The 14184-nt window shown below is 40.3% G+C and overlaps 1 protein-coding gene across 1 annotated transcript in view; it reads left to right on the forward strand.

Moving 5' to 3' along the window:
• The window catches only part of GLCCI1 (glucocorticoid induced 1), a 57173-nt gene that overhangs the window by 30549 nt on the left and 12440 nt on the right, over nt 1–14184 (forward strand). The window contains exons 4-5 of the mRNA XM_054384917.1: nt 6862–6978; nt 9861–10013. Of these exons, the coding sequence (XP_054240892.1) occupies nt 6862–6978; nt 9861–10013 (270 nt within the window). The remainder of the gene's footprint in view (nt 1–6861; nt 6979–9860; nt 10014–14184) is intronic.

Genomic DNA, 14184 nt, shown 5'->3' on the forward strand with positions numbered 1-14184 from the left:
CACGGGACGGGTTGTGAAGAGTGTCCAGAGTGAGTGCTGAGGAACCAAACTGTTGCTTACTAATTTTTCTGTTCAGGTTTACCTTAGCTGGCTTTCTGTTCTTGAGCACTCTTCTCCTAAGGAGGCAAAGTCTAAGTCAGTATGCTGGCATCTTTTTGCTTAGAAATGGGCTAAAACAGAGAAGAGAACATCCCTTTAATGAATGCAAAAGGAGGGTAAATGTTGATACAGTAATGGTATGATTATTTGAAATGCTCTTCAATCCTGTGTTTTATGCTGTAGGCCACATTTGCAACCAAAAAAACCCCCACCACAAGTGAAGAGGATTTGCATCCTGAAAAAGTAGATGCAGTAAAACAGTGTCCAGCTCAGCTGAAACAACAGTAGTTCAGTTTTTGTCCCAGTAAACTCCATTCTGTCCAGAGTTCCTGAAACTCTAGCTCTGTCCAGTACCTAATAACTGGCCTGTAATCAGCCCCTCTCAGGAAGGGAGCAGCTTCTCTTCAAGAGCTACATCTTTCTTTCAAAGAAATGAACCATGGGATGGGACTTTTCCCTGATACTCTGGGCTTTTTGCATCCTTTGCCCTCATTCCCTGTTCAAGAGAACATTCAGAAAGGAGAATAAATGTATAGATCATCTGAGGTGATGATGTTGTTGGCAAGAGGTAGTCATCTGCTGGACAGTGATTGATAGGAAGAGTGATTGTTGGGGTGAGTAAATTTAATTACTTGAATTTTAAAATCAGATTTGACAAATGTGGAATAATCTTGAATTCCAGTGGCCTCATTTTTAAAGATGAGCAGCTGGGCCAAAGAGATGTCAATCCAAAGAGAGTTGTCTATTTCCATGTCATGAAACCCATCATAGCTAATGTAATTAGTACATGGGCCTTCAGTTGCTGGGCTGACTTCATCTGCAGCTGTGAGGAAGCACTCAGAATCACAGATAGTGTCCAGAAATTAGGTTTATATCTGAAAAATTCTGTCTTAAACATTTCCCACCAGCACAAAGGAATTGTAGTAGGAGCAGGAATAGCCTCTGCACTTCCAGGATATTGCTTGCTTGCTTTTACTAAAAGAGCATCCTTCATCTTCTGGCAGTTCCCTATCAAATTCTGCAACAAGCAGCTTTTCTTCACCACAGGGCTGTGAGTGTCAGTGATAGTAAAAACTTCAGCATGTGAGCAAGTCTCTGCCATTTGATAACAGCTATCCATTGTGCTAGGTTGCCACCCTCTTTATGGACTGACCACAAGAGAAAGATAAGAAACATGTGGCCAATAAGTTTCGTGGTTCCTTTCCAATAGAACACAGTAATGGAAAAAATGGGGTGTGTGGAAGGGAATTACTGCAGTGGTGGCTCACCCCCAAACCTGCCTTTGTCTTCCTCAGCTTAATGTTCTTTCCCTTCCTCTTATTTTCTTTCTCCACCTTCTGAAAAGAATTTTCATGACTTTTCTAGCTCCCTGGGTTCATGGTCTCAGTGTCATTCTGTATGCATTATCCAGCCAATCCTTGTTTATCTTCCCTTATTTGACCTCTTACTCAGTTACCTACAGCTCTTTGTCTGTTCTGCCTCTTTATCCCTTTCTATTTTCTTTTCCTCATCTGCAAGTCCTGGTTCCAGCTTCTCTGTTGGGCTACTTAATGCCTGTGTGGTGAGTGTTAAGAGTTTGTTCAATACCAGCAATATCTGGTGCACTCAGCTTCTTTGTGCCACAGTAATCTGCAATTTCTGGAAGGAGAATTTCTCTGGGGCACTTCTATTCAAACTAAAGCCCACTGGAGATGGAATTACTAGCAAATGCAGCTGCCACTTCCAGACATCTTTCTTGAACATGTGCAAACTGAAATTTTTGTTAAAGCTTCAGCAGGTTTAAAGTTGTGGTTTGTTTTTTTTTTTTCCCCAAGGGAATTAGAGGGGCACATTCCCACCACAGAGGAACACCAGATAAATGCTTGGCTTTTTCTTCCAAAGCATTGGACAGCAGAGCTTTCCAGGTTAAAAAAAAAAACCAAACAAACAACAGCAACAAAACCAAACCAACTACAATAACGTGTTTTAGCACATAAAATGATTATAAAATTATTTCTGCTTCTCACTTTCATCTCATTCTTTAATCAGCCTCTGGTAGGGAGGGGATAGAAGAGCTGAATGTTGCTTGGTAGATTTCAGAGAAGATTTGACAAATCTATTTGCAGCTGATAGCAAGAGCTTAAGTAATGGAAATAAAAGTATCACCTCTCCTGGGCAACTGTATTTGTTATGAGTACCATAGGTAACAGTAGTTCTGCTCAGCACTTTGAATTGTTTCCCATAGCATTTGGCAGTAAACAAGTAGATTACAGTTGCCTTGTTTTTTCCTAGCAGTTTGCATCCTTGTTTTCTTGTTCCAGCAATTAACTGAATGATCCCTAGCGTGTTGTAAATTAGCCAAATGCTTCTATGCATGGTTTTTGTTGCATGGTTTTTGTTGCTTTTGATAAAAGATGATTCAGTGTGCTTTTTAAGTTTGAAAAAAAAAGAGGTTTTTTTCCTTGCTTAGTTTGAGAATTACTGCAGTTAAATGCATTTATTTAACACAACTGGGGGAAAGATTTGCAGTTTAAATACCTAAAAAGGAGTGTATGTAGAATCAAGATCCCAACCAAGCAAATTTTCTTTATTACCACATTAAAAATAAAAATAAATTCACTTTGGCTAATTGAAAATTATTTTGCCCTTAAACTGAAATAGGTGGTGTCAGGATTAAATCTGTCTAGCAGTGAAATAAGCAAAGCTTGCTTGCTTGTAGTGAATCCATTACAAATCTAAAACTCCTCAGATCTCAATATGAATTTTGTATTGAAAGGGTAGCATTTTATCACCTTCTAACAACATTTACTTATTTAAATAGTAATTCTGAAGGGTTCTACTGCTTGATTTTACAGTCCTGAATATAAATGGCTGTAACATAATGGCAGACTGCTTTAACATTAAGAGATACATGTCTTGACTAGGAGATAAAGATTGCTATCCATCTTCTGGACACAAAGTAGTGGTTTGAGCCATTGGTGTTTTTTTCCCTTTTAATAGTTTGGGTTTTTTTCCCCTTTCAGTATTTAGTTTTAAATTCTGTTGAATAGAGACAATTTGAGTTAGAGCTTACCCAGCTTCTGGAATCTGCCCAGAACTGACAAAACCTCAGGGTTTAAAACAAGCAGTTTTAGGGTTGCGTAGGTTTTTAAAGACCTGAGTATTTCAGACAGCTGATTTTTCACTTCCCTTAAACACCCCTGTATGCTGTGTCTGTTACACCAAAGCCAACAACCCCCCCATTGGAAGGTCCATTTTGCTCTCCCAGAGTACTTGAGAAGGACTTTGGAATAAAAGAGAATCAAATATGAGAGCTTGCACTTTTAATGTGCTTTCATATACCAATCAAAAGATTGTATTCAAAGGTTTAGTGTGCATTTCTAATGCTTGTCTTGCTCTTTGCCCTAACTGCTTAGCTTGGTTATTAACAAGTGGTTCATGAATGAGTTAGAGCTCACTCTCATGAGCTCTAATGAGGACTTTGTGGCTTGTTCAGCAATAGGAAGTTACCTTGTTGTGTAGCTTGATTTGTAGAAATACAACCTATTGACTGGTTAATATTAATGAACATTTGGCCAGGAATGATGAGAAGTGACTTCCTCCTTCCTATTAGCAGTCTGCTGCTAGGTCTCTTCAAATGAAAAATTATCAGGACACTCAGATTATTCCAGTCTTGGAAAGAAATAACCTAATTTGCTTATTTGTCAGGTTTGTGCCATTAGTTACATTAGGCTGCAGACATATTATAAGGGATATAGACAAGATTCATATTTATTTCAAGTGCACTTAGAGCTGTAAAAATATTCAGCAAGCAAAAAATAAATTTAGAAGTTTGGATTTTTTTTCCTAACTTCCTATTTGTTTAATCATCTTTCATGGTCATTATATTTGGCTGTATGACAGTAAACCATTATTCCTGTAGCCAGCCATCTCAGTCTACATCTGTCTTCTGATCTGGGCATCATTTTTCTCTTGTGTTTTTAAAGGGGAAGATTATTTCCCTGTTCTCCCCATTCTCCAACATTCTGATGTCAAGACAAATGTTTGTAGCTGTTCGGTGTACTTACCAGACTGGTTACCTGCTTGTTTTTTCATCTCTCAGGAGCTAGGCTTCCTAATTGCCATTACTCTTACAGAAGGAATGGGGAAGTTCTGGACCATTTTTGTTTGTAGAGATGAAGTATCTCTTCAGACTCCTTGCCAACGTGGTGCACTTTTCATCAAGAGATAGTCTCCCAGTCCTCTAGATCTAGCTTGTCTCAGTCATCTGAGGACTGTCTTCATAAATGTGTGCTACACACAGGCTGCTAATGGAAGCCTGAACTGTTTGTCTGTTGAAAGATGAAAGCATTCAACCATTTCTGAGCTGCACTTTTCTGAACATAGGTAACAAGCTGTGGCAAGATTTGATATGAAGCCTTAAAGGTGAATTCTTCTATTGTGAGTGATACCAGAAACACCACAAAGAGAAGTCCACAGCCTGGAGCAAAGCTCCATCCAAACCTCTTCACTAAGCACTGTCATCTCTGACACTGGGAAGAGCGATGGGAAGTGACTCTACCACAGAGCTGCTTAGCAGGAGCACTAGTGATATATTTAACTACTCAGAGTTTACCACAGAGTGCATGTGCTTGTAAGCTGTCACTCAGAAAGAGAGCTTACTTTCCAGCTGAAGAAGTTCTTTGCAATATGAATTCCATGTGCATTCTCTTCTCCTTCCTTGCCCTTCAGGTTCTTAAAAATTGTATCTGTGAGTTAAAAATTAAATGGGGCCTTGCATGCTTTGCCATGTATATGCCAGTGAGCTGAGCATAAGGAAGAGTGAGACTTCAGCACAAGGGACAAAATTATCCAGTCTTAGGGAAGTTTCCATACCTGTTGTGTGACTTTGCACATTGTCTGAACTTCTGAGACAATGCTGACAGAGGTAAATATTCTTTCCTGTAGAAACTATCCAGGAGGAATTAATAAGTGAGAGCACCCTCAGCAGATTTGCAGATGATACCAAGCTGAGTGGTGTGGTTTGTAAGTCTGAAGGATGGGGTGCCATCCAGAGGGAGCTGGACAGGCTGAGGAGAATCTTGTGAGGTTCAATAAGGCAAGGTGTAAAGTCCTGTACCTAGGTTGGGGCAATCCTAGATACCAACACAGGCTGGGGATGATGAAATTGAGAGCAGCCCTGTGCAGAAAAGGGCTTGTGGGTGCTGGTTGGACGTGAGCCAACAGTGTGTGCCTGCAGCCCAGAAGCCAATGGCATCCTGGGCTGCATCAAAAGAAGTGTGGCCAGAGATGGAGAGAGGGGATCCTGCCACTCTGCTCTGGTGAGACCTCACCTGGAATACTGCATCCAGCTCTGGAGCTCTCAACACAAGATGGATGTGGACTTGATGGAGCAGGTCAGGAGGAGGGCCGTGAAAATAATCAGTGGGCTGGAGCACCTCTGCTATGAGGACAGGCTGAGGGAGCTGGGGTTGTTCAGCCTGGAGAAGAGAAGGCTCCAGGAGACCTAGAAGCCTTCCAGTACCTGAAGGGGACCTACAAGAAGGCTGGAGAGGGACTGTTTGCAAAGGCCTGCAGTGCTAGGACCAGGGGCAATGGTTTGAAATTAGAGAAGAGCAGATTTAGGTTGGATGTTAGGAGCAAGTTCTGCACCATGAGTGTGTTGCAACACTGGAACAGGTTGTCCAGGGAGGCCACGTCCGTAGACGATATTCAAGATTAGACTGGACAAGGTTCTGAGCAACCTGAGGATGTCCCTGCTGACTGCAGGAGGTTTGGACTAGATGACCTGTAGAGGTCCCTTCCAATCCAAACCATTTTATGATTGTAAGTGGAAGAATACCCAAATGAAATTCTTTGTTTTCTTAAGGAGCAGGTCATATGGACAGTGGCTTTAAGTTGTGTATGACCTTTAAGATCTGTAACTTGTGATTAGCCATCATTGCAGCAGACAGCAGAAAAGGCAATTCTATCTGCCTGGAGGAATCTGTGGTAATTTAGCCTGCAGGAAAATGCTATTAAATGTATTAAAGAAGTGCAGTGCATATTGATTGCCAGTTGTTTGTGAAGGCTCTTTGCTTTTAGGATGAATTGTCATTGGAAAACTTTGGTTTAAGCTATTTTAAATGAAATTGTAGGCTTCGTGATCCCCAGTTTAAGCCAGTTATTGGGTAGAAAGTGCTACAGCTTGTCATTATGAGATGTTAGGTTTTGGAAGGGACCTTTGGAGGTCATCAAGTCCAACCCCCCTGCCAGAGCAGGACCATACAATCTAACGCATGTTGCACAGGAATGCATCCAGGTGGGTCTTGAAAGTCTCCAGAGAAGGAGACTCCACAACCTCTCTGGGGAGCCTGTTCCAGTGCTTTGTGACCCTTACAGTAAAGTTGTTCTTCCTCACGTTGAAGTGGAACTTCCTGTGCTGCAGTTTACATCCATTGCCCCTTGTCCTATCACAGGGCACAAGTGAGCAGAGGCTGTCCCTTCCTTCCTGACACCCACCCCTCAGATATTTATAGACGTTGATTAGATCCCCTCTCAGTCTTCTCCTCTCCAGACTGAATAGCCCCACATCTCTAAGCTTTCCTCCTAAGGCAGTGCTCCAGTCCCTTAATCATCCTGGTAGCCCTCCATTGGACTCTCTCACGTAGATCATCTGACTACTTCTGTTTGCACCAGTGATTGCAGTGCTTGTTGGTAAACAAGGATTCACTTGACAGGTGGAGATTGGAGTAGTTAACCCATTTGAGAACTCATTCTCACTTCACCTGAACTTCTCTCCAGCAGATTGCCAAACTGAGGCAGCAGCTTCAACGCAGCAAGCAGAGCAGTCGTCACAGTAAGGAGAAGGAACGTCAGTCACCTCTCCATGGCAACCACATAGCAATCAGTCAGACTCAGGTAAGGAGATGGTTGCTCTTATTAATCTCCCACCTCAGCAGAGTTGGGTGAATGACCTGTTCTCTCTTCCTGGCTTTCTTCTGTTTGCTTTCTTATGCTTAACAACCTGATGCCATTGCATCTGCACTGAGACATATCTGATAGTCATAACAAAAGAATGGTTGCAGCAGGATAGCAACTGAAATCTATTAAGATGCTGTGCAAACTGTCAGTATGGCCAGGTAAAGCCTGCCTATCCAGGAACACATACTTGCTTCCAAGACTGATTTTTGGGGTACTCTTTCAAAAGTTTGTGCTCCTCTGGAAGGTATTTCCTTATCAGTTTTGCAACCCAATTTCATCTGACCTGGGGGGAAAAAAAAAATTTAAAGTACCAAGGGTAAGCAGCTCAGCAACAAGCAGGACACTGACTTGCTTGTTAGGAACAGACTTGTAATTCACCTTACAATGTATTCATCAGTAGAATACAGCAACAGTATCACCAGAGGTTTGAGGGAAAACCTTGTGTCATTTTAAGAATCTTTCTGCTGCTTCCCTCAATTCCTGGCCAGGGAGCCATTTCTACATGACGTTAAAGGAAAACAGTATTGTGGTGTTTGCTTCCTAAAAAGAAAGTTGACAATTCACCTTGATCTGCAGCTCAACTGAAATCAAGATGATGGTTGTCATGGTGCCCCATCCCTGGTGGCATGCTGTAGAATAAAAGTCTTTGTCTTCAGAGCCATGTCTAGGACTTCTCTCTCGGTTAGTCCAAAGTCGCTGTCAGTACAGGATCCTGTCTCCTGGCATGAGTTTGTGGTCGTATTGGCTGTGTTACAGTAGAGTTGTTGCAATGTATTTTGAGAGTTTGCATCATATTAAATGGAAAAATTGCTATCACCAGCCTGTTCTTGTTCCAGACACCCTGGCTTCCCATAAAACCTCAATCAGATTTAATTTTTAGAATGCAAAATACTATGTCCAGATTACGTTGATGACCATTTTACTTCAATGTCCTCCTCTCTTGAGAGGTTAAGCTCAGGCTCCTTGCCTGACAGCCTTTTTATTTTCTCTTGTCTTATTACTTGCCTGTTTTTCAAAGGGACATATGAGTTTAGGCAAAATGAAATACAGCTGATCATTTTAACACTAGCCTGGCTAAGACAGGGTTTGTTTTCAGGTCACTTTCACATTTCACAAGGTTATAAAAATGTGCTCTGAGTATATCTGGTTTTCTACTATTATGAAGATGCTGGCACTTAGGAAGAATATCTTTGGACAGATTACCTGCCTGTGGACCAGTTTCTCAGCAGGGTACAAAGGAGGATGCTCCATGCAGTGTCTGCTCTAGCCAGCAAAACTGAAACCCAATTACAAGTTCTAAAGCTCAGGCAAGGGTTAGTCAGTGACTTTGTGAGCCTTAAGCCACTTGTAAAAGGCAGTTAATCATGTCTCACTTGACAGTGTAGACATCTGAGTCCTGATTAAATTTCACCTGCAGTGGATCCTTAACTTGGACCCCATGTTAGTAACATGCCAGCCTTTGAACTCACAAAATATTGGTTCTGCCCTCGTATTTCCTGACTGCCTTATTAAATAGCTGGTGTTTTAGAAATGGGGTTGAGCTGTGGTGGCTGATGCTTTTTGTTCTTTCTTCTGCCTGGATAAAACCTTGTGGTTCAAACCTAATTTTATGATGAACACCAGTAGGAAACTGATATTCTTCCTGAAACTTTTATGCCTCTGTAACAAAGAATCCCACTACGTTTTGCATGGAAAAGAGTTTTGTTCTTCATCTCAAAGTAAATTGCTGCAGGTACCTATGCCACTCTTTATAGTAACTTTAAAAACAGCCTTGGACACAAACTGAAGTCTGTCTAGGATGTATGCTTTGAAGGAACATTCTTTGCTACTTGAAGCACACTTTGCCATGACTTGTGCAACACTTTGATTTCTCCATAAGATGCTCTCTGATGAGGCTGGTGAAGTTTTCAGTTCTGGCACCATGATGGGAAGCCATCCTGCAAGCAGTGTGTTTTGTCCATCAGGGAGTGCCTCTGCACGAGTGTCACAGACCTTTGGAGCTGCACACTGTGCAAGGTTCATTTGTCAGGGACTCAAAAATTGTTATACTTTGTCTGAAGCATCCTGTGGTTCTATGAGCAAGAGAACATACATGGGGAGGTGGGTGCTGGTCATGGCTGTCAGCATAGGTGCATCTTTGCTGTGTGGTAAGGTTGTTACACCGCCTAAGCTGCTGAGGTAAAGCTTTTGAGGTTGACTGCACAAGATGCATGTGCACTCCTGTGAATGCTTCCTGTTGGGAAGCCTTGCTCCAATAGGTTTTTCTGAAAACCATGCTTGTATTTATTTCCTCACTTCATGTGAACTCCAAATGCTTCATTTTAAGCTCATTGACATAAAGTTCATAAAAGCTGTAAGCTAATGAAATGAAAGGTTCAGAATGAATGCTTTATTTTTCTTTCACTGAAGCCAACCAAAAGGGAATAAAAGTGCATAAAAAGTGAATATTTCAGCTGAGTGGTTAAGCTTTAGGAATGTTAAGAAATGCCTTTTGGATCCCAGTTAAACCACCAGTTCTCCCCATCCCCCTGCTGTGTATTCTGTACATCTGGAATGTACATCTACCTTGCCTGCTTCCTGATAAAGGCATTCTACTACTTCACTTATATTATAGAACACTTCTTTGAGCAGAGGAGATTTTTGGTGGCTTTTGATTTATGCAAAGTATTTCTTTTTATTTAAATTTGCCAAAGAAAAATGATCTTGTAGCTGGCAAAATTAGTGGACAGCTCCTTACTTCTTCAGGGTTTTTAATAGTACTGGTCTTAGGCTTGTGCTTCAGTTTCCAACTTCAAATCATCTTACTCTCTACTTTCTAGGCTTCTATTTCCAGATCAGTCCCTATGCCACTGTCAAACATTTCAGTGCCAAAATCAACTGTTTCACGTGTGCCGTGTAATGTAGAAGGAATAAGCCCTGAACTGGAGAAAGTATTCATTAAGGAAAACAGTGGAAAAGAAGAAGTATCCAAGGTGAGCTTATATTCACATGTTTATGGTTGTTTTCCCTTAGTAATCTATAAACACATGAGAAGCCTTCTTCTGAGAAACCTTCTTTGTGGCTGAAATTACAAATGACTTCCATCAAAGAACTGTTTGTTTGAAAATTTTGTTGCTGTGTTTTAGGGTAGTGTTTGTTGTATTTTTTTTAATTATGATTGGTTTTTTTGTTGTTGGTTGGTTGTGTTTTTTAAAAGGCTTCTGTTCAAACATACTTTACTGAGAATGCTCTTTCTGCAGAGAACTTGGGAAGGTTTTGTGTGAAATACAAGTGCTTGAGAATTCAGATACTTCAGGCTACATTAGTAAGTAACTGGAGACCAGGAGAGAGATTAATTTGCTTACTTTTGTGTTCTTTCTCTTAGGCAAGATTTAGGTTTCTTGTGCTATGCTGTGCTTCTTGATTTTAAACCTTATCCTAGAATGGCTAGATTGGAAGGGACCTCAGAGATCATCTACTCCAACCTCCCTGCCATGGGCAGGGACACCTCTCTACTGGACTTGGCTACTTAAGGCCTTATCCAGCCTGGCCTTGAACACCCCCAGGGAGGAGGTATCCATAGCCTCTCTGGGCAACCTATTCCAGAGTCTCACCACTCTTGTACTGAAGAACTTTGTCCTAAGATCCAGTCTAAGCCTACTCTCCCCCAGCTTAAAACCATTCCCCCTTGTCCTGTCATTAGACACCCTTATGAAAAGTCCCTCTCCAACCTTCCTGTAGAATCCTTTCAGGTTTTGTTTCATAAACTGAATGTAGACCATTACACTTCCTTGATACCACTGTGATCCATCATAGGAGATCTCTGTATGGGAAATACTGACAAACAGGGCAGCCTTGGCTCTATGGGAGAACTGAAGTGTTGGAATTGTTCTTGAGGAGCATTGACTGAAGTGCTTAGATGACATCTGCATTGTGAAATACTTGGTTTACAGACACTGTTTCCTAAACAGCCAATGAAAATTTTCTGCTGTGGAGTAAACTACTGTTTTTCCTAATCTCTATGATCATAGAATCATTAAAGTTGGGAAAGACCTCTGAAATCATCAAGTCGGCTCAACGCTACCATGACCACTAAACCATGCCTTGAAATGCCATGTCTACATGTTTTTTTGAACATCTTAGGGATGCTGACTCCTCCACTTCCCAGGGCATCTTGTTCCAGTACCTCACAAAAAGATAAAAAGATGTAGGTTCTCTTCTTGTGAATGGTCATGAAATAGCAATTCAGTGGACAAGTCAAGCTGTAAAACTTTAATCAGAGGTTTACGATTCTATAACCTGCTATTTGTAGTTCTTCTTTTGGACAGTAAACTTCAAAACTTTTGGAACAGCCTTGGTTTGTCCAGGCCTTTACTTGTGCAGACAAAGCTGTCTTAAGAATGAAATACTGTAGTAATAGAAGTTTTATGTTGTTTGCTTTCCTGGGGCTGCCTCATCCCTTTAGAAGGGATGTGTGATGTGTGTCGTAACAGTGAAATAAGGAAAAAATGAAACACACAAACTGAAAGAGAAAGCCCAGATCAATAAACCTTGTTCCACAGCCTCCAAAGAGGGTATAAAAAGGTCTGTATTGCAGTGCCACCACTGATGCTGCCATGGCTAGGGCTGTATTCTCCTGGTAGAGGACATTTCATTTGTTTATCAGACAAATCATCTTCAGAAATGCTGTCCTTGGGCTTTAACAGCTTATTACTTGGGATGCAGAACTCAGTCGCCTAAGTTACTGAATGTACTGGCTCTGATCCAGCAAAGCAGTTAAGCACATACTTAAGTGCATTGTTGGACTGTGGCCAGATTTGCTCAGCAGTTCACACAACCAAGGCAGTAGTGAAACCTTCCTCCAAATATCTTACTGGGGAAGGTCTTCAGGCAGAAGAAAACATCGTAAATTAGACACTGCCCTTAAAGCCAAGCCCATCTTTGTGGGCAGAGGGTTTCCTGCTATGTAACTTCATTTCTGTGAAGTCTGAGCTAGTGGGACTTTAAGTGGGACTCCTAGCACTGCCTCTGAGCTTAGTAGGTCTCATAGCTTACATAAGGAATATCCTAACAAGAGTAATTTACTCAGGCCTACTGCTGGTGAACTTTCTCCTAATAGAAGTTAACTTCTTTATGTCCTGGGGGAGTTGGGGCAGCTAGGTTCAAAGTGAGGAATTAATTAAAACATAGGAATCCAAACTTCACGAGATTCACTGCTAGTGAAGCAGTTGGATTTTCTTTCTGTTTTCTGCCATTCTGTTTTCAGAAAGGATCTTAAAAGAGCAATCAAAGATAGCTAGTTGCTTTGAGTGATTTAGGAAGGAGAAGTTATTCTAATTGTGGTAAAATCGGGGTGCATTTAGATTTTCAACTGGTTTCTTTTAACCTGTTTCAACATTCACTTCAGTGTTAACAGTGCATGTTCAAACTTTTTGTATGAAATGATCTTATCCAGCTTCATAAAACAGTTCATGCCCTACTCTGAATTTGTATATACCTGCCAGGAAAGATTTGGGCAGCAGCATATGACCTGCTAAAAACCCTGAGAAGGAATAACCTTTATTGTAAGAGCAGCTCACTACCTCATTTTAAGAATTATTTTTATTAGCTTTCCGATTTAATCCATTTCATTTCAATAACCACGTTTGACCTGCCCCAAGTAAAATAAAATCCGTTTGAATTCTCTTAACTTTTAAAATGTTATCCTAGTGTTCCTGATATCTTTTATTTTTCCCATTAGTCTCTCATCTCTTCAGTGTAAATTTGTGATTTTTTTTTTTAACAACAAACTGTGTCTTATTCCCTATCGTGAAATGAGACTAAGAGATAAACAGGACAAAAATAAACTTAAAAGTCAAGCAATTTTATGGGTGTTATTCAAAGTAGTTTTTAATTTGGCTCCCAGTTAAAATGGGCAACCAGTGAAACTTTCCTCCCAGTTTCATACTTGATTAGTCTTCAGATACACAAATAAGTTTTAATTTTGTTTTTTTTTTACTTGTTTTTTTTTTAGGTAATGATGTTACATACTTTCTGTTTTCTGCTGACTTGAATTTTTGCAATCCTACTTCTTTAAAATATGATTTTCTGTCTTCTCTTGTGCCATCTTTTAGTTCTTTAAGTTATTTGAAATGCTTTTATTTGCTTTTAAAAAAACAGTATTACAATTAAAATAGTAATTGTACTTCCTAGAGTACAGTTACTTGTCAAAATAATTGTTGTAGACATTGGTCTTGTTATTGTTTCACAAAGATGGTGAGGGTTAGAGTAGTGTCATTTCCTTTTAATAATCTGATTGATCATAAAGTTTAGAGATCAAAACATTCCAACTGTTTAATTCTTTCTAGTCCTGCCATGTGTGTATATTTCTGCAGATCATTCATCTTGCTTAGTTAGCTGAAGGTGTTCTTTTTTTTTTTTTCTTTTATGTAGCTAAGTTAAAATTGGCTTATTTTATTCACTTCTTAATCTCCTCTTTCTCCTCAGGTTTATTAATAGATCTTAATTTTGGCTAATACATTTATTCAAGGATCCTGGTTATATTTTCCTACCTGTTTTACAACTGTCTGACTAGCTTTCCAGGTAATTGTGATGGTGTGTCTCTGTTCCCACTATAACCTGGAAGAGGGAATCAGCTTGTTGTGAAGTTGTGACAGGCTTTTGGTCTTTGTCCTGTTGCAACTGCACAACCCAAAACATTGGAGACTGGTACAAGAAGGTAGTGGACATAGGGAGTGGAGAGTAAGAGATGTTCCCTCTTACAAAATATATTGTGAAAAGAATGAAAAATGTATTGCAGCAGAACATGGACACATTCATAGTTCTGTTAGGAAAAAAATACTATGGGAACTGTTAGGTACACAGAAGTAATTGGCAATAAAGCACTTTTGATAGGCTATCACACATTGCAAGTAAAATGATTGATGTGTTTCTTGTTTGGTTTCTAATGCTTCTGGGACTAGTTAGCAAGGTGGTTTTATGTAACTATCAGAAAACTTAATCACAGAATCACAGATTAATCCTGTAATAAAATGACTTTTTCTCATTTGCAGAAGATCTTTGCTTGACTCTTCATATCCTTCATCTGTTTTGTCCAAAAAGTGCTCCTTCCTAGGCTACATTATGGGCACCTTACTTCATGCATTGATGACTTCATGGGTGCCA

The sequence above is a fragment of the Indicator indicator genome, chromosome 11 (assembly GCF_027791375.1).
Source record: "Indicator indicator isolate 239-I01 chromosome 11, UM_Iind_1.1, whole genome shotgun sequence".
Lineage (NCBI taxonomy): Eukaryota > Metazoa > Chordata > Aves > Piciformes > Indicatoridae > Indicator > Indicator indicator.